At 34.6% G+C, this 21,860-nt stretch overlaps 1 protein-coding gene across 1 annotated transcript in view; it reads left to right on the top strand.

Moving 5' to 3' along the window:
* Window positions 1-5,756: 5,756 nt before the first annotated feature.
* Window positions 5,757-21,860, top strand: part of LOC108680930 (forkhead box protein O) — a 35,435-nt gene continuing 19,331 nt past the window's right edge. The window contains exons 1-3 of the mRNA XM_018169860.2: window positions 5,757-5,990; window positions 19,526-19,660; window positions 20,237-21,116. Of these exons, the coding sequence (XP_018025349.1) occupies window positions 19,530-19,660; window positions 20,237-21,116 (1,011 nt within the window). The 5' untranslated portion in view covers window positions 5,757-5,990; window positions 19,526-19,529. The remainder of the gene's footprint in view (window positions 5,991-19,525; window positions 19,661-20,236; window positions 21,117-21,860) is intronic.

Below are 21,860 nucleotides of genomic sequence, written 5' to 3'. Positions count from 1 at the left end.
ATCTAACCGCAATAGCCCTCTAATTAACCTAGGTTAATAATGAAAACGACAATGAGTAAAATTTATCTAGTTAGATTGATAAGGATAATTTTGGGAGTGGTAACGGTAGGTATTTAACCATATCAAGTTCAGTTCTTAGTTTAGTCCTATTGAAGATAAGATTTAAATGAAAAATTATTTAGCATTATTCAATTATTAAAGCCTGGTCAACTTAGAACACGAATACATACGACTAAAATAGGAGCGCATTTCTATACTTGGGTTGCCTTTTGTTTTTTGCTGTTAGACGAAAGACACGGAAAAAATTTGTAGAAGTGAGATACTCAAATACGGAAGTGATAAACCGTGGAGTGTGAACAATACAATGTGAGACAGTACAGACCTTATAACTTCAACATCAAATCAACATACACCGCAATAAAACCAATTTATTCCTACAATCTAACAACTAAATTTCTATTGTCCTCATAAATTACGAACATGACACGTTAGTGAGCGAAGGATCGTAAGTATATTTACTCGTTTGATCTCAAGCGCGGCTATCGACCCGACATTGCGGTAAGGAAAATAAAGCAACTCTTCTCCCATACCCAATTACAATGATTGGATACCCAGTTTTTACAAAATTCGTCATAAACCGGTTCCAAAAATTTGCTTTGCAAGAATTCAAATGATTGTTTATATTTTTGTTTTATCACATCACTCGGCCATTTGTTGAATTACAAGAAATCTAAATCAAATAATAGAAGAGATCCAGTTCCTATCACGCGATCGCCTACTTTAATTGTGTCTCAAAACATCACAATACTTATTTTCGTTACTACATCGTACATGTTACGATCGTTTACTCTACTTTGATTATATTTAATATTGTATTCCTATTCACAGCAAACGAATTTATGGTTCGTTATACTCTGGACACATTTTTTTCACTGCATATACATCCATCTATTCAGAATTGAAAAAATTTCTGCACTGGTCAGCTAAATTAAAACAAGCATACAATACGGCGAAAAAAATAATGAGAAGCGTTTCTGAAATGCAAACCAGCTGTCGCTAGGCGAGCCTATATGCAGCGGTTGTTTGGAGTCGACAACCTCGTTGTGGAAGTTTTGTTTGCAAGCAACTCTTGTCATGAAGCTTTGCCAGTCACGACCGAGGCAGGTTCATGCAGACATTTCAATGGAAACTTGGTTGGGAAGAGAATTGAAACGCCAGAGTTAATTTTTTGACGATAAAAAATTAATTTCACATCAAGAGTCAGGTTGTTTAGCTAGTCACGACCGAGGCAGGTTCATGCAGACATTTCAATGGAAACTTGGTTGGGAAGAGAATTGAAACTCCAGAGTTAATTTTTTGATGATAAAAATTAATTTTACATCAAGAGTCAGGTTGTTATTTGCAAACCTTGGGGTCATTAAATTTGAATTTTTTGTGGGGATGAGTTTCATTTCTTAAATTTTTTTGAATCCCGCATGAATTTGAAATTTGAATTTTTTCCCATATACCTTAGGGCGGCCGGTAAAGTAGTTAATTATCGCTGATAAATTGCTTACTCAAAGGAGCTGTCACTTCAATCCAAATAAAATCATTAATTGGAATGTCGTTTAATTACAATACAAAAATTTCCATAAAATGCTTTTTCGATTATTGAAATTAATGATAGTCTCCGAGGCTACTTTTCCATAACTTCCCTAGTCGGTACACTAAAATTTCAAGAAACTACTGCGTGCTTTTAAGAAATATTGAGTTTCTATGAAAACTTTAGTGAATTTATCTTGTAATTAAACCATCGGCCCATTCCACAGCAGGTCATGAGATGATATGCTCATTATGATGAATAGAGATATTCTCATTATGATGAATAGATATCCTCATTATGATGAATGGAGATATTCTCATTATGATGAATAGATCGAGATACCCTCAAAGATGATGAGTACTCCTTCATTATTATTAACATTTCATTATTTCCTACCTGTTACGTCATGGAAAATTCCCGCGTGTGCGCCACGATGTAGAAGTTTAGTTCTTCATTTCAGTCCGTTAGCAACAGTGAATACGAGAAGGAAACTGGATTCTTTACATTCACTACTGTCGAATGTGGAAGCAGAAGCGGGATGAACTACTATTAGCTTAAAGTAATACCTTATACTAATAACCTTCGTCGACCAGATTGGCAGGTAACTTTCAATACCGTTGAATATCTGAGCATTTTAGTTTAATTTTGCTCCTAACTGGATGATTACGCACTAAAATTCAATTCGCTGTTATACGATAAATTGTAAAATTAAAAAAAATATGTTATACTTATTGTTATACGTATAACGTTTTACGTATAACGTTATATACGTTAAAAACGTAGAAATATGTTTTTACGTATTGTTATACGTGAAAAGTACGGTTTTAGACATATCGTAGCTAGGCCCGCCACGCAAAGAACCATCATCACTAATACTCCAGTGTTGACAATTTAAGGTCATAAATGTCAGTGTACTCTTATGCGAGCACGGCCCGCTGATATTAAACGGTAATACTTACTTTTCAGGGGACTTGTAACAAACCATAAATCTTGAGCAAAGCGCCACCGCAGTCACGTCGTGCATGCAAAGAAGCCCCAAAATAATATATTCGCGCACGACTAAACTTATGTAAAATGAAGCGATTTGTTAAAAGACGCTGCGGGTGCCTCGGTTTACGGAAGCTCCTCCCTTGAGAACTGCTATTGGAGAGATGCGTGAGCATCGCTGCTAAGGATGCCGTCTCCCACTCATGCACTATAAGAAAGTACGTTTATTAACAGGCGTTGTGGTCACGATTACCAGTAGCGTAATAATAATTAGGTTGATATGTGCTTTTTTAAAAATAACCCGGGAATTTGAAAATGCACGTGACACGTAATTTTTGACTGCATGTATCGCAGGTATAGACAGACACTTTCAAAACGTAAAAGGCGTAAATGAATCGCCCAAAAATTATTAAATGAGCGTACAAATTGTGATATGTTAGTTCGCCGAAAGAAAAACAGACAGTTACAGGAAAATATAAACGACACAGGACCGTTCGAGGAATTACTCGGCATAATATTTTTGGGCATTGCACTATAAAGTGTCTGCGACCAATATTCCCCGGTAAATTGATTTTTTAAAATAAGGTTGTTCAAATTAACCGTTTGAAGTTAGTTGTAGATTGACTAAATGTAGCAAATTACTTGATGACGTTTATTTTTAAAAAAGTAAAACATTAGTTCCTAATTTTAGAGCCAGATTTCAATTAAATTTTGGTCTGGAATAAAAAAAAACACAATTTATATGCCTCATCGCAAAAAAACTTACGATTTGTTTGCACTATCAATATTATCACTAGCAATTCAACTAAATATAAAGATAAAGGAGGAAAAGACAATTTATTCATCTACCCGTACCTAATTGGCAGCTTTTGTTAAAAACGAAGTGAAGAGGAAAAAATTCCATGTTTATATTTTAAATCAAATTATAATAAAAAGTCATTCGTAGGACAGATAAATGGAGTAAAAATCAAATTCTCGCATCCTGAGCATTGCCGATCGGTCATATTCTCTCGGTCATTATTGACGGCCGGTATATTAATGATGTCTTAGAATCACACCGCTAGAAGGGTATCAATTTATAGCAACAGGTATAGATGAGAAATACATCATATAATATAAAAAATATTATAAAAATTGTACCGCTTCGACTTCGGCTTCGATTGCGGAAGGCATAAAAACACTATACGGCATTGTCATAAAAATTAAATGTATATTCATGGCGCGAAAAACTCCCCTAATTATAATGGGAAATAAAAAATAATTTGCAAAAAATTAAAGTATTGTCATTATGCATTATTATCAGGGAGATTTTATTATTTTTCTTTTTCTTTTTCAGAAATAATAAATCGGACTTTATTTTTATATAGAGTTTCAACAGTTTTTCAAGTTTTCTAAAAACTTCCTTTTCAATTACACTTAGGCGTCGAATAATGATTCTGGATAAAAAAGACACGATCGCAGTTCTGAAATAAAAATCCATATATTCTAACGTTTCGGCTATCTACACTTTAGCCATCATCAGAGTAAATAAGATGATAATCTGGAAAGAATAGAAATTCAGATAAGAATACAGTAAATATCAGATCAGATTTTTACGGTTCATTATAATTGATGATTTTATGAATTGATGAGAATGAAGAATGGTTGAACCAAGAACCAAGAGTATTTCCCAGCTTTCGTCAGAAACTGCAGTATCTTGATCAATTTATACGAACACCAAAATTTCACCAATAATGCTTTGAGAAAGACACAAACGAAAGTCAACAAACAAGAAAAGTTAATTGGCCCTGGACCTTCCGTTGTCTATATAATTTTTCGAAGTGATATTTTTCATAGATTTTTGAAACTGAAATTTAGATTTTTCGTTTAATAATACAACAAGAACGGTAAGCGGCCAAGAACCAAGAAACGAAATGTACAATTCGTGTAATATTAATGAAGTAAATCCTCTTTAAAAAACAGTAACAATTCCGAATACACATGAAGATTTGTATCATCGTAGTTAGTTACAAATGTCAACGGAAATTCTACTAACACCAACACCCTACAAGATTTCTCAGTGGGACAGTATGGACGCTTATAAGGTGTGCAATCAAATTCGACTGAAGAGAACATAACACCTAAATTAAAATTGTGTATTTTATCCCGAAACAGGCAAAGAAATTTAGATCCCATGGGAAAGGGGCGGTACACACGCGTCAAGCCCCGCCCTCCTCCGAGATGCGGAGTGCCTGCCTCGGTCGCAACGAGGGCAATAGGCTTAGTTAGTGTTGCGAAGCGCGCCGGGCTCAAGTGATCCATATTAACTCTGATCACATAGGAAGCTTTAAAGCTTTTGTTTGTGTCTATAAGCAACTTCAATGATTAACAAATGAGAGATAGATTAAGATCGAATACTGTGTTTACCAACCTATTCTAAGTTGTCAAATAGTAAAACTGTACGTGCGGTTGCCGCTGCTCATGACACTCGTGTTGCGTCTCCAGTGATACACCGAACTCAAAGAGCGATTGAGCAAACTTATGATAGATTTGTAAAAGTGATTTTAAGTGACAATGAGTCACTGTGGAGGACACTTCAAAATATTTTCGAGGGCTAAGAACTAGGGTCCTATTTTACACTTGAAATGTCTATGCTTAAAGAAAACCTGCAATGATTCCGAGCATAGCTATTTACTCCATAATTGAAATTAGTGTGAAGTTTGACAGAATAAATTTTAATTGAATTGAATATACTTCGGTTAGCATAATTTAACTATTGCTAAATTTGTGAGTTAGGTTTCAATGGAATGGCAGCAGGAATATTTTGATCATCTTTAGAGGCGAGCAATTAATTTTCAAAATAATGTGATAAATAAACATTATACGTATAGATAATTTACCACTTGGAAAATAAACTCCTGTAAATTTCAATATTTTTTCTTTCATTTCTAACACTTTGGAAGTAGTATAATGATATTTAATTCTATTTAAGAAATCATTTCTTCCGAGATGACTTTTTAATATATCGAGCTTGATAATTTTAACAAACATTGGTTAGTGAAACAATGACTAATCTCAGAGTTGTTGGTGAGAAATTTGTGATTAATCGTAAAAACGGTGGCACAGTCGAGTATTTTCCAGTGAGTGGTAAGGAATAACAAAAAAATAAATAATATTTCCTTCATTTCATGCTCATGGCACATGTGTTCCTCAGATTTCCCTGTAGAAAATGTATCTTCTTGTGGATTACCAAACTATCAGTTAAATTAAAACATAAAAATATAAATGAACGGGAACAAGGAAAATTTTACTGACATTCTATCTTGAAGCGAAGAAATTAGTAACAAAAAATTATGATTTTTACGAGTGAATTTAGGCCGTAAAATCACAATAGTCAGTTTCAATAACTGTAACTAGTCGTCGGCGGCTCCTGAAACCTAAGGTAAGACATAGCTATTTTTAAAATATGAATAAAATCTACCTACAAGATTAACGCTTCGCTGCGTTAGTTAAAAACGAGTGATTTTTCAGGTGATCTTTCCAATTCAATTCTTGATAAAAAATTTAATGAAAAAAATTAGGTTGTGGTTTTCCGAACACTTGCTAAGTTCTGATTTAATCATAAGCTTAATATTTGGGAATAGAAATAAAGTGGGTACCTTATTTGCTTGTACTAAGATAAAACTTTCAAATTGCCTCAGTCGTTATTCATTGAAAATATTTATTTACTGCTATTTTTCTGATCATAATTATTTTAAATTACTATCTTACTTATGGTTATGGTTTAACATACGTTAAATGTCCGCATAGATTTTTAATCAAACCTGAAATTTTATTCAGACGAATATGAACAAATAAATTTATTTTGTACAGAAGTTATATTTTGGATAAAATCGGTAGATTGAATAAGTTACTCGGATATTATTCGCAGTAAACAAAGATTGGACTGACTTAAATACTATTTTCTAATTAATAACAAAATTTTCATCGTGATTCAATAAGACTATTTGACTGCGATCAATTCCACCATATTAAGCAAACTCTTGTAAATATTATCCGAGCTAACAATTACCAAAAGCAATAAAATGACTTAAAATAACAAGACTACACTTGGCGAAATCCGGAATTTAGCATATGAAATCCTCACTAGTATTTGTGGAGAAATCATTTTTTTAAGTTGGGAATACTTTTTAAATACGAAAAAAATTAATTGATTCAAGTCCACATTTGCTACATCGTCATGTTTTAGCGTAATGCCCATTCTAACGGGCATATACTGAATACACAGAATATATACAGAAAAATATATATAATGAATAGGTGTCTAAAGTATTGCTGGACAATAATTATTAAATATTATAAAGCTGAAATGATATGGGAACTATCTCACAAAAAATAATTGGAGATGAATAACGAATTTTCGCAGCTATACAGTAGTAATTTTTCAATACTAACATAACAAAATGACAGATCAATATTAAATTATATGAATTAGAAGTGGGACGTCACACATGAAATCGTCACTCATCGAATTGAGTCGTCACTCATCGTCAATATAGGAACAACAATAGTACGGTTCAATTATTTAAATTAAAATAAATTATATTAAATGTCAAGTGACAAATATTAAAGGTAACAAAAAGTGGTGTAAAATAACAATTAAAAAGCTTACCTTTTTGTGTGCGATGCAAATGCTAAAACACAGTATATTAAAATAATATAGATACAACGTAATTAATATTGTATGCTCTACAATAACATGAATTACGTTCAAACTATCGGATATAAAACAATTATTTGTTGTATTAATGTTGTTTTTTCTGTTCCTGGTGATATTTAAACAATTTCGAAACAATTTCTAGGTTTGACCTAGCTGCATGATGGTTTTAGGCGGAATGATAATAATTTTTTTGTTTTTCACACTCAGAGTGGAGAAAAAATACGTCGTATGCGTATCCTATAGTTCATGTGTGTTGAAAAAACCCTAACGCTGTTCGCTAGATGCGTAATCATGAAATTTTTAATAACAAGATTGTGGTCTTCGGCACCTAAATGAATATTAGTAGAGAATAATAAAAACGATGGACTTCTCTTATTTGTGAAGCTTACACGTATAATTTAAATATAACACTTTATTGTCATTAATCTAGCATATTTCTTGGTCAATTAAATAATGTCATACATCGTATTAACCGCGTATTAATTTTTGAGAGAATGCAATTTATTTCCACTAAAAACCATTAAAAATACCGAAGTTTATATAACGGCCTAAATACTTCAAGAGTAAAAGTGTTCATAGAAGCCTTTCCACTAAAAACCATTAAAAATACCGAAGTTTATAAGAAACCTAATTCTTTAAGAGAAGAAAATGTTCATAAAGAAGCCTAAGAAGGACTAAGGCACAGCATATCTATAGCGCTACTAGCGCCATAATAATCAACAGTCGACGGTATCTGAAGGGAGCCATGCAAGGGACAAGTTCAGTCTAAAGTCTTCCTGCAATGCTGACTAAGCTATGACGTCATGATCTCACGCCTCAGCCGCGCTCAAATCATGTTTTTTTACAATCGGTGGCGTTCATGTGAACAGAAATTTAGTTGATGTTAACGACATAGAAAGTGAAGTATCATACCATAGAATAAGGGTTTTTCGGGGTTTTAAAGCCAAACCCATGGTTTGAAAACCATAGAATAAGTGTGCGCGATTCTAGTCTCGAATTCAAGAACAAAATCAAAGCAGACGCACAAACTGCTTTCTGGCATCTATAATATTTAGTGTAAGCAGATAGTATATAGGTAGTTATGCATAGATATTTCGCCTATATGGCTCTCATGGTAATATTTCAATCGTTTCTAACAAAGTTAAATTATAGGTAAAATTAACAAATGTAACATTAATTAATACCAAAATATCTTCTATTTGGGTATTAATTATCTATGGGTATCTAATAATTCTCCGGTCTTCAATGAAACCTGCTAATATCTTCTCATGCCTAAATGCTCGAAATGCTAAATATTCTCTTCAACAGATTTTAATAAAAGAAACGTAGAAAATTCAATAAGGAGCGTAAAAACTCGAAATATTATCGTAATTTGTCATTTACACAATCCTAATTTATCATTTACACATACCACCACTAATTACCACTTTTATCATTTCAAGATTTTTCTTTCATGAATCGCTTAAAATTGCCAGTCAAAGCATAGACATTCCATATTTTTCTTTAATTTGAATCGCTTAAAATTACCAGTCAAAGCATAGACATTCCAGATTTTTCTTTAATGAATCGCTCAAAATTACCAGTCAAAGAATAGACATTCCAGATTTTCTTCCATTGATCGCTCAAACTTCCCAGTCTGAGATTAGACATTCAAAATTTTTTAATTAATCGCTCAAAATTACCAGTCTAAGCTTAGACATTCCAGATTTTCTTAAATTGATCGCTCAAAATTACCAGTCTAAGCCTATGTACATTTTTCTTTGATGCATCGCTCAAAATTACCAGCCAGTAGAAGTATTGAGTTCAAGGTGTCCGCTCGCCCGAGTCGAGATGGAGGCGGATATTTTCGTGGCAAGGCATTTCCTACCAAAGCTTGACTCATGACTTATGCCTGATACAACATTGCGAAACTTATACGGCGCCTCAAAACTCAACTTCTCAGTCACTTCATTAGGTCAAAATTTGTCCCGTTACTTGTCGGTCTCACAACACGCATTGCATCTTTATTGCCTCGCATGGAATCACAAGTGTCAACACTCAATTAGAAAGTCAATATTTTCTTCTGAAGTCAATATTTTAGAGAAGAAAAACAAATTAACAACGAAAAACACGAACAACTTTCTTTTTATCAGCTCAAGCTTTATATTTCTCATTCCAAGTGCCATAACAATTGGCCCCGTTTTTTAAATTGTTATGTTTAGATGAAGATCAGCGGGTAAAATATATAACAATGTCATGAATACAAGCATTGGTTCAGTAACAATTCATTTGAAGCCTCTTTGTTCGAGTACTTACATATAAATATTTCACACTCAGCTTTAAGGAAAATGTTTCAATTATGGACTTGAAGCGCACAACCTCATCATTTATTGACAGATATAATTGACTTGATTTTAAATCTACACACGATAAGTTACCGTGTGACATCGAGCCAGCCTTTTTTAATTTTCAATTAATAATAATCCATTAAAAATTTCATAGCAGTTATTTAGCTGGATTTAGCAAGCATATCAAATCAGTGGGATGAGAACATACGTTTAACTTGCTTGCAATATACCATTGCTCGTGACCAGTCTCGTGTAATCCACTATCCCAAGTTATAATGAAACTTTCTCCGAGTGGAATGAAAATAATGCAGTTCATATCATGTTGCTATATAATATAAGACATCCGAAGTCTTTCTAGCACTTACAGTATGTACATAAAAACTGTAAGACGTGGAGCGTAATATGTACTTGCAGTAACGAAGCACTAGCATGCATTTCAGAATGAGTGATTTTATCCAAATGTGGATGCATATTTTGCTCATTGTGACTCAGTTTAGCCCGGCGTAAGGGCATATAAATGCTATGCTTAAAAAAGTGTACCACTATTATACCAATATGACCTATTCATTTATATCGTGTGCCGCCCGCTCGTTGAAGCAGTATCGTATCGCATACCCCGGCTCGTAAGTCGTAACAAACAAGAAAACATCAAATTGTAAAAGAAAATTTGCCACAAATTACGGCACACAACTATGTATAAATCGAAACTTTTAAGTTACCAACTAAGCTCTGCGCATGTATTGCCGTAATTCAAAATATTCTGAAGTTGAACAGAACTCGAATTATATCGATGAAATGATGTCCGTCAGATAGAGACGAAAATCCCATCTCTATTCCAACAGAAATTAACATTTTCATTAAACTTCAATCAAACTTACACAACGGAGGAGGGAAGTTTTGAAAAAAATGTTGAACATAACATGATTCTGAAACCCCATAATAACCCTGTGACAAAATATGAAAATTTGCTTGGAATCTAGTCAAATGAATCAATACGATACCCGATTCGAGGTCGCGCGATATGTCATTATTTACTTGAAAAATTAACGACATTCCAACTATTTGGGTTAAAATAAAATGAAATTATAACATTCTTAGAAATCAAATTAACTTCTTCATGGTCTTGATGCAGTCAAAACCATCATAAATTAAATTTGAAGAGCTTAAAGGAGCGATTAATGTCGGAGCGAAGGCTGTAAACATCCTGGACTGCCGAGTCAGCGAATGTTTCACTTGACCTCACTTAGGACCAACTTGCTCAAGTGGTGCAAGAAACGGTGCTCTCAATATCGCCCACGACATGCCAAAGATTGGAAATAATAATAATGTTTATTTCACGTATATATAAACGAATAACATCGATAAAAATATTGAGCGGTGGATTGATTGACATTTTAAGAATTATGTCCAGATTTTTAAATAAAATTCGATACTTATTTTATGCTTTGGTCCTTTCATTGCAATAATCATGCAGTTAATCACCCTGAAAAACAATAGCATACGTATTTGAAAATTGAATAAAATAAATGATAAAAAGAGTAATGAGAATGAAGACATTACATTCACTCAAAAGCTTCACCGGGTCAACAGTTTTACCAGGTCAACCGCTTTATGATAAATAATAAGTGAAGAGATTCTAGGTGAGCGCAAAATAAGTGATCGAAATATTAACGAAACTGCTAGAAATTTCGATACAAGTGCAATAGTGGTTCTTCAGATTCTAAATTTTACATAATAATTTCATTTCCAGTCGCTCATCATAAAAATAACAAGTGCATGTTTTCGTTGCATTTAGCATTGACGAAAATATTAATTCATCAACTGCAAAGAGCCTTTTAATTTATTAATAGTAATATGAATTAATCTATTAATTACTTAATCAATTAAGTATCAGTTTCGAGACATCTTGACAGAGATTTTTATATTTTAAGCAAACATAGCGGATAAAATGAAGACTAATGGCCAGTAGCAGAGAGAGTTACAGATAATTTGCCTGCGAATGAAAGCACTTGGCGAGATTATCAATGCAAATGGCAATGAGCGCCTATCCATTGGACAAGGTTTACATTCTGGTTTGTCAGGTTTGTTTACAAGACGATTGCTTAGATCAAGCAAGCGTGAGCCTCCAACTTCAGGGCGAAGAGAACAGGTGCCATGCTGTAGCACACCAAGGTTTCGGTGATCCTTTATTGGTCTACCGTCTTCCTCATTTGACATTAATTCAACAACAGGGATAATATATAACTTACGAACAATGCAAAATGATATTCTATACCAGAGGTCTCCAAACTTTTCAATGTGCGGGCCACATTATATATTTCCCATGTTTATGCGGGCCGGACTAATAAAAATAACAAGAAAATCAGTGCCAATAATTTTATTTACTCAAACATTAAAGTATAAACATGGACATTTCCATGTACTTTCTACTTGTCTTTTCTTTATCTTTTCCATGTCTGAAAACATAAGGGTAAAATAAATTAAATAAATTCTACAGGAAAAGAACGGCTTGTACGTGGAGTTAAAAAGCATAGCATATTATTATACAGTGGTAGATATGATGGCAACAGCTTTCGTGGTTAACATTTTTACTATTTACCTATGAACATAATGGGTACCATTTCAACTATTTTAAACATGCAATACTTTTGGCTACAATAGTATTATTGCTATTTTGTATACCTAAGAAAGGTGTTGTCACAGTACAGAGAAAAGATTCTTGTACAGTGCTGTGCTCTCTGAAACGGAAGCAGCGAAGCCCCACTCGGCCTTCATCCCCACAATATACAGTTATACACAACTGACTGGTTGTAATGCGCAACACGTACCTAGCAATATTAGTATCTGTACGTCACACTATCGAGAGGGAGGAACACTGACTCGGGCTGAGTGCCACCAGTCAGCAGGCCCGTGCAGCTGTGAATAATTCTACGATGCCATTCGCACAAGAATTATTTATTCATTTCATGATTTCATCCAGCGGGCCGGATGAAATTATGTGGCGGGCCGGATGTGGCCCGCGGGCCATAGTTTAATTGGAGACCCCTGTTCTATACGACTAAGGAAGCGTCAGTTTATAATAACTAGTTTCTTATCTCAGTGATGTTTTTTTCAGTAGTGATACCGATTCCCAATCGAACGTATGGAATTTGAAGTTCGAACAAATCTGTAATCCTATGCAATTTTTTTAAATCTTGCATGTCTTTATCACAATAGAATACCCTAAGATCAGGGATGTGACCAAAGTGCTTTCTCTCAACAAAAAAATAATTCTGAGTCCCTAATTCATATTTCAATATTTTAGTAATTAAAATTCAATCTTTAGAAGAATATTTTTGAGCCATATTTGATTCCTGTCGATAATAGTAAACAACATAATTCACTTGTGCGCAAGGGCAAATACATTTGGTAACCCGTTAACCTATTTAACGCGATTTCATTCGTTTCGACAGTGAACACTGTTATTGAATTATATGAGTTAAACTAAAATTGAGACGTTAATATAACGTTACTGAAAGAAGTTTCACAAAAAAAATTCCTTTTTAACGCATTTTCTCATTTATGGAAAAAATGCACTATTGTGCTCGCCATGTCCGTCTGTCCGTCCGTCTGTCTGTCTGTCCGTCCGTGACCTCAAGTTTTCGTCGACGAGAAAATGCGCTCTCTGTCACTCACTGCAGTGAGCACTGAGTTATATTTTTTCTAAACTGTTGCGACAGCACTTCACAAAATTAGTCACTGAGAGATGTTACCAAAATAAATGGAATCTTGATAACTTTTAATCTCTAGGAAAAATAACCAGCCTCACTTTACTTAATCTGTACTTTTTAAATAAGACGAAAAACTAAACGTAAGCATGAGTTAGACAGACAAATTTTAAAGGATATCAAACAAATAATGTCTGAAGTGAATGACACTTTTTGTATTTATTCACATTATTAGAATGCAAAATTTGAGAATTATACAGCAATCACAAAATAAAGCTGGCTCACGTATGGCCATTATGTTAATACCGGAGTAAATTTCAATAAAACACTTCAATGGGGCATTGAAGTGTTTTATTGAATTGACTTGGTGTTCGCATTTCAATGACGCAATCTCTTGCGAACACCAAGTTGAGATGAGTGAAGTCAAATGGCGAGATCAAGAGCAAAACAGGAGTAGAGTCGCAATCATCGACATTCTCACACTTCGAATTCGATAGCCTCTTACCAACGAGTGTATTATTTTAGTTTATATATAGTTTATTAAGTAGTTTAATTATGAGTGTATTATTTCAGGTAATATTACATTTATAAAGTTTATTAAGTAGCTTACATACGAGGGTTTTATTTTGTCGTGCTTTCACGACAATGAGTGTGAAATAATTTTACAGCACCAATATTGGCAACTGTAATTACATTGGTGGTTGAATAATTGAGGCTTTTTCCCAATGATGGTTACAATAATATTTTGTGAGCTATGTGAGACTTTTCAGAAAATATTGAGTTTCTAGAGGAATTTTGTGAGAATATTGACTCTGCCACGCAAGAATGAGACAACCGCTGCATCGGCGACATTGACAGAGCTAGTACTGGCTAACCGCTGTTCAATAGCCAAGTCAATAACTACTCGTATTGACCGAATAAATATTTAAATTTGTTTTCGCGCAGGGCAGATAGTACGAGAACGAACAGCAAACGAACTTAGTTTTATTTTGTTTCCGAAAATTGAGGAAATAAGTTCCATTACCTTGTATCTATTAATATTTACCTAGAATTCACAGTCCATGTGGATGAACCAATAAAAAATAATAATAACCAGCCTTCGCTTGCCTGCAAAATGCATGACGCGCATTAGAGGTGTAGGTTTACAGTTAATGCAAAAAATCTACTGTATATTGCAGGAGATGTGTGCGTGGCTGAAGCCCATCGTTCCATATGACATCAAACCAAAAACGAATATAATAGAAATAAAAATATTGCACAATTCGTCATAAGCCCAGCAGTTACCGATCGGATAACCATTGATCCGATCGAGCAAGCCAAATATCATTCATCTTGGAGCAAGAAGGATTTGGTTCTCGGGGGAAAAAAACAAACAAGCCAGGGAAAAAACAAACGGGGATAAAACAAACAAGGTTTTTGGGAACTGAAACCCAATAACTACTGCAGTCATATTATTAAACTAGAGTAAGAGTTTGTTGCTCTCGACGATGAACTAATAAATGAAGGAAGGGACTTGCTGTGAAATACTGCAAATTTGTGTGCAATGGACCGAAATTATTCGATCGCATTCAAGGGTTTTAATCGGAACAAGGTGAGGGCAAGCGGGCAACACCATGAATTCCCAATCACCGAGCAAAAATTATGCGATCGTATTCGTGACTTTTGAATAAACAGGAGGTGAGCTGAGCCCATAAAGAACATTCGTTATAGCACTACGAATGCACTCGCTCAAATAGCGAGCAGTGTGGCCACTTGCACGGCACGATAAATAGCATAGCTCTTCACGCTCTCATAAGATTGCAGAGATTATAGCAGGGATTTGAGTTATCACAGCCATAAACTGTACGTGGTAGTACTCGAAAACAATCTTGAATCAATTAACAACAACATGTTTTGAGTACGAGTTTCCTACTGTATGAGTTTACTGGACCTGCTAGATGGATCTGGTTATCAGAAATTCGTTCGAGTCAATAATCTTAAAGTACACATAAATGAACATAATTAATAAATTAACCCGAACTTGGTTGAGTCAAGAAAAAAAAACTTATGCCAGATAAAGTTCACATTCCTCAATGCAGTGCCAGACATTCAATGAAGTAACCGGGCTAAAAAAATATTAGCGTTAATTAATTTTGTACCTTCGATACACAAAATAACTAAATTTGTGCGTATTACTGAATGAAAGCTTCAAATTAATATCGGCCATAAATATATACCTCGGACGACCAAATTTTACGTTAGTACAACTTTATTGCTCTAAAGTCGATTTAAAAATAAATTTATTGTCGAAAAACATTGTGTCGCTTTCACCGGCATTTGATTGTACTTTTGACATTAATGAAACTTAAGTAAATTGCTTCTTAGAAATCTGGAACGAAATGAGTTTTTCCTGTGATAGGAAAATGGATGAAAATCATAATTAAAACCTGCACTCTTAGAATAGTTAGAACGTGAAACACGGACTTAAGAAAGGCGCAATAGAATATGCTTAAATTAATTAAGCTTATAGAAACATGAACTGACTACTTATTAATAAGATCAATAATGTTTGCTTGCATTACTCCAATAAGAATGCAGCAGTACAAAATATTAAAAAATCTGGGTGTAATTTAAGACAAAAAATATAACCAGGAACCACACGTGCAATTCAATCAACACATGGAAAATTCCATGCCATAAAAGGGAAAGAACTTCAACGCAATAAACAATTGATTGAAAAATCATTTCAGCAGCTGCCCCATACTGGCGCCAGCGCCTGAGTCATGATGAGGTCAATCATTCTATGCTCACATATCGGCACGTCAATTTAAAAAAAGCATGAGAAGGCGCTGATGTAAATGCTGAGGTCAGCGAAGACGCAAATGGAAGAACTTGTGGTCGACACACAGCGATAGATCTTGTTAAGCGATTACTTTCACTTGTTTGCTTGTGGCTTGGGACATGAAGGAAAACGCGTTAACATATTATTACGGGAGGTGAATATCCTTTGTGAATTGGATATTGTCCATTTTTGAGGTTTCTCCTATCCATTAATTAGAGTGAAACATCATTAGAATTTTGCCAAAGTTATGTTCAGCTTACAATTTTATGTAGAAGAAAATGCTAACCCGCTTAGATTATCTTCAGAGCTCGGCAAAAGAGTACAGCTTAGGAAATGTTATTTTCGTAAATGTTATTGACATAAAAAATTACATGTAGTCACCTTAATTAAATCTTTGTACCTTACGCAATATTTGAGTGAAAACCAGCTCGTAAATATGGACACGAAAAATTTCTCATTAAAAATAAACCACAAGACGTAGTAACTTCAAAGACTTCGCTTGCTCAGCTTTCCTGAGAAAGGAGCTGGCATAAAACGTGACCAAGAGAAAAACACTAAATTCAGCTGGGATTTTGCAAGCATCGACGTAGATGATGAAAGACTCACCAGAATAATCGGGGCTTCAAATAGGATTTTTCTTCAAATATGATTTTTCTACCGTTTAGATTATAGCAAATATTTTATTTGATTTTTTCATAAAATAAATATAATTAGACAGTTTTTAATGAGCTTTGATTAGTATAAAAGTTAAATTTTATTAATAATAATAATTTGATTTCTTAATAAATCTTTCCCTGAAAATTTAAAAATAATTAATTAAATAAGAATATTTAAACTTAATAAATTAATAATGTAAATTCTTCCGCTGATATGAACAAAAATTAATCAAGATGTCCATTTCTATAATTTTAAACTTCAACCACACGTCGGAACAAATGACATTCCCGTGAGCATGCATGTCATTCCCGCACACGTGTAAATATCAAAGAAGGTACATTAAAAATCGGGATGCAAGTCAAGTTATTTTTCAATAAATTTCGCTTTTCTCAACTATCGAAATAAAGTCCAAACGGGCCTTGCTAGCTAATTAAAAGCTCATTTGTTTCAAATTAATCATTAGTTTGGGCGTTATTTCATACAACCAATCTACCTCGATCAAGAAATTACACTAGTTTGGGTTATTACATAAAAATATTAATTAAGCAACAATAATAATTAGAAAATATAAATACATAATATAGTAGAATAAATACATAAAAATAGTAGAGAAACATTCTCCAAAAAGTGTGATGAAGATGTTATAAAGCCAAGAAATTATAAAAATATTAAGTTGAACAAAATAAATGAGCTAATTGACTAACGAAATGATATTTTTGCCTCTATAATATTGTTCTTGAAATTATTCAGGGTCAACAATAAAGTGCGAGCCAATTTTTAGTGTCGACAATAAAGAATGCATATGCGTATCGACTGCTGATACCTTCATTGCTAATTACGATCAATAGATATGCAACTTTCTGCCCGTCGACAAGCTTTATGACTTACTACATATCTTTGTACAAGCTATTCATAAAACTAGAATAGAAAATCTCGGTTACGTATCCTGGAATAATAACGAAAGGATAGATCTCGTTTGCCCTGCTTCATAATAAAAATTCACTACTTATAGCAAAAGATCTTCGTAATAAATCCATATAAATGGCAACAGTTTAAGTAATAACCAGCATAGCAAAGAAACGTCACTATAAATGAGAACAGTTAACGTAATAAGCAGCATATAGCAAAGTAACATCATTATAAATGAGAACAGTTAACGTAGTATCTAGCATAGCAACGCAATATCACATACAAATGGTAACATTTAACGTAATAACAAGCATAGCAAAGCAACGTCACTACAAATGTGAACAGTTAACGTAATAACAAATATTGCTAAGCAATATCACATATAAATGTGAACAGTTAACGTAACAAGTATCGCTAAGCAATATCACATTCAAATGTGAACAGTTAACGTAACAACAAGTACCGCTAAGCAATATCACATTCAAATGTGAACAGTTAACGTAACAACAAGTATCGCTAAGCAACGATAACAGTTAACGTAATAACAAGTATCGCTAAGCAATATCATATACAAATGTGAACAGTTAACGTAACAACAAGTATCGCTAAGCAATATCACATACAAATGTGAGCAGTTAACGTAATAACAAGTATCTCTAAGCAATATCACATACAAATGTGAGCAGTTAACGTAATAACAAGCATAGCAAAGCAATATCGCATACAAATGTGAACAGTTAACGTAATAACACGTACGTATCGCTAAGCAATATCACGTATAAATGTGAACAGTTAACGTAATAACAAGCATAGCAAAGCAACGTTACTACAAATGTGAACAGTTAACGTAATAACAAGCAGTTAACGCAACAACAAGTATCGCTAAGCAATATCACATACAAATGGGAACACTTAACGTAACAACAAGTATCACAACGGGACGACAGATGTAGGGATGCACGGCAAGCAGGTTTCGCTTACTGCGGTGCGTGAGGCGGGCGAGCAAGCGCCGCGTACGGGGATTACGGAGCGCAACTCGAGGAGGCTGGGATCAGCGAAAGACGCGGCAGGAATTTCACGACGGCTTTTAATAGCATAGGGACTCAAAAAAAGAAAGATTTAGTAATTTTTTAGCCCGTAATATATCATCTACAACACAGAAAAATCGACCTTTAAAGTTTGTATTTACGTTATTTTTCGGCAACGCGGATTACAAAATGACCCATTTTGACAAAAAATAATTGCAATGAATATTTCAGGCAGAAACATCACATAAAGGTTTTCAAATTAGTGCTGTACACCATATAACTTATATATGTATCGTTTGCAATTGTTCTCACCAGTAATGTAAAAACTAGCCTGGTTCCCAAAGAATTTTTTAGTTTTATTTTTTAAAAATTTGTATTATTCCCATGAAGCAGAGATCCTTTGAAGGATTTCGAATGACATAAAATAACAAAAAAAAAATTCAACATATTTTCGTTTAAAACGTTTCAATGACCGGCCAAATGATCAGCTCAAAATTCGACAAAACAGTGATTTCAAAATTCATTTCAGTGTTGTCATTTTTGCTTTGCAAAGCGAAATCTTTTCAATACATGAAAAACGTGATATAGTCACTAAGTGATTTTTACCTATTTCGGTGATGCAATTTTTTGCGATGCAGAGCGGAAACTTATTCATCCACCCAATCTCAATCACTCACTTGCAAAACCAAATAACTTAATGATGTTATTAATGCTCATTTAGATTCAGTAATTTGCGCGATGCAAGAACAAACTCATCATAATATTTAAGGATCAGTGGCTAACGAAGGCTTTGATGTTTCGCTGGCAGATCAATGATGGTGAACTCGAGCCTTGCGCCGCCGGTGGCGGGAGGAGTGGACAGGCTCGACCCCATCAAACAAGAAGACGACCACTACAGCTCCTCGTACCTCACGTCAGAGGCTCACATCGCCCAGCATTACAGGTGTGTGCTGGTATGGGTTATTACATTGTACTTTGCCCAGCATTACAGGTGAGGGGTGGTATGGGTTATTACATTTTACCTCCCCCAGCATTGCAGGTGCATATGGGGGATGGTATGAGTTATTACATTGCACCTCACCCAGCATTGCAGGTGTGTGCTGGTATGGGTTAATACATTGTACCTCACCCAGCATTACAGGTGTGTGCTGGTATGGGTTATTACATTGTACCTCACCCAGCATTACAGGTGGGGGATGGTATGGGTTATTACATTGTACCTCACCCAGCATTACAGGTGGGGGATGGTATGGGTTATTGCATTGTACCTCGCCCAGCATTACAGGTGTGTGCTGGTATGGGTTATTACATTGTACTTTGCCCAGCATTACAAGTGAGTGCTGGTATGGGTTATTACATTGTACCTCACCCAGCATTACAGGTGGGGGATGGTATGGGTTATTGCATTGTACCTCACCCAGCATTACAGGTGTGTGCTGGTATTATATTTCAAATATTAATAATATTTCAAATATGAGTGTGGACTGTGTCATTGAATTTCTATTCTCTTCTTTTCCAGTAACATCTACGACAAGTCTTTGTATATGTCGACATTACCGCTAAACCATGACGCGAACACAACTATTGCATCCTCGTACCATCTGCACCACAGCCTTGAGAACAACAACCTCATTCATCACCACAACAACAATTTGGAACAGCCAAGTTACCCCAACGACTTACCTGGTAGCCTGGATGACAGGATAAGAGGTGTCACTGAGTCCATGGATCATCATTTGGATCACCGATGCGTTGAAAGTCTTGATCATTCCAGTAATATAGAAACCGATACAACTAGATCACCGTACCATCAGCACGTACTCGACGTCGGCAGCAACGTTAGCTTGTACAACCAAAATCCAATGGAAAGTAATTTAGATACAAGGAATAGAGCTCAGTACTCAGATCATTTACTAGGGGTAGAATCGAGCATAGGTCGAGCTTCGTACCTAAATGACATGCAGCCGACCTCGAACGATCATCTAGTTCAAAGCCACAGAAGTCTTAATATCGGCAAGCCGTACTCCAACATATTTTCTAGAGTCAATAATCACGTCCATCAAGAGTCAGTTTATTCACCACTAATGTATTCTTCCACTGAAGACCAGGACAAAAACATGGAAAAATTAGACGACTCGGAAAAGAGACAAGAGGAAACGGAAGATCCATTACTAATTCGTGACGATGAAATGTGCAAAAAAGAGTTCACGCCGTCCAGGAAAGGTTACGAGCCAATGGAAAATTATCAGACAAATTTTAACGGAGTGAACCCTCATGAAAATTCGTCAGGGTCTGGAAGATTAAACAAGTCAGATATCGAGGTCTGCCCCAAGGATGACGAGGAGAAAATGGAGGATACGAGCCCCGTCGACGAAGAGCAAACCAAGGAGAAAATTAAGGTAATGTGCACGATTTAGGCAACTAGCGAATTACAACCTGAAGATAATATTCAGTTATCGAATGTCAATGATTCAGTAAAGAATTATTAAACTATTTTAACAAAATAATTGAAGCATTCACTTAAAATAATGTTCACTAAGTGTATATTGCCTAAGCAAAGAAATGTGGGTAATGAGGCTAAAAATTTATCAGATTGAAAAACAAATGAAAGACGTGAATTTGGCCATAATGATACTTTAAAACCAAGGAGATGACACTGAGTTCATCAATGATAAGTTCGCAATAAAATTGAGAATTCAGTATTCGTAATTCAAATTATAAAATTATGATATTGACAATCAAACCCTTAGACTAGACAGTACCTTCGTACTAAATGTGACAAATTAACAAATATATCTGTGCATATATATATGTATATATTTACACGTGCGATGTATATATTTACACGTGTATGTTTATACGCGTGCGATCAATGACCAGAGAATTCGTTGATTTAAGGTTAATTAAATTGATCTAAATAAATTAGATAATTAAATGATACTATCTAAATTTCATACGATGTCACATCATACTGACAAGTTACCGCCATTACTCAAATAAATTTTGGGTCTTTTGAGTTTCGAAAGCGTGCGGAGACGGCGCAAATTTTAGTTTCTACGCAACAACGTGTTATAAATATGTTATTTAATGTTATCTATCTTAAAGCGATAAAGAAAATTTCGAGTATAGTACGATAAGATGAT

Source organism: Hyalella azteca, unplaced genomic scaffold, assembly GCF_000764305.2.
Source record: "Hyalella azteca isolate HAZT.00-mixed unplaced genomic scaffold, Hazt_2.0.2 contig13505, whole genome shotgun sequence".
Lineage (NCBI taxonomy): Eukaryota > Metazoa > Arthropoda > Malacostraca > Amphipoda > Hyalellidae > Hyalella > Hyalella azteca.
Note: the sequence above shows the minus strand (reverse complement) of the source record. Positions and strands in the feature narration are given on the sequence as shown.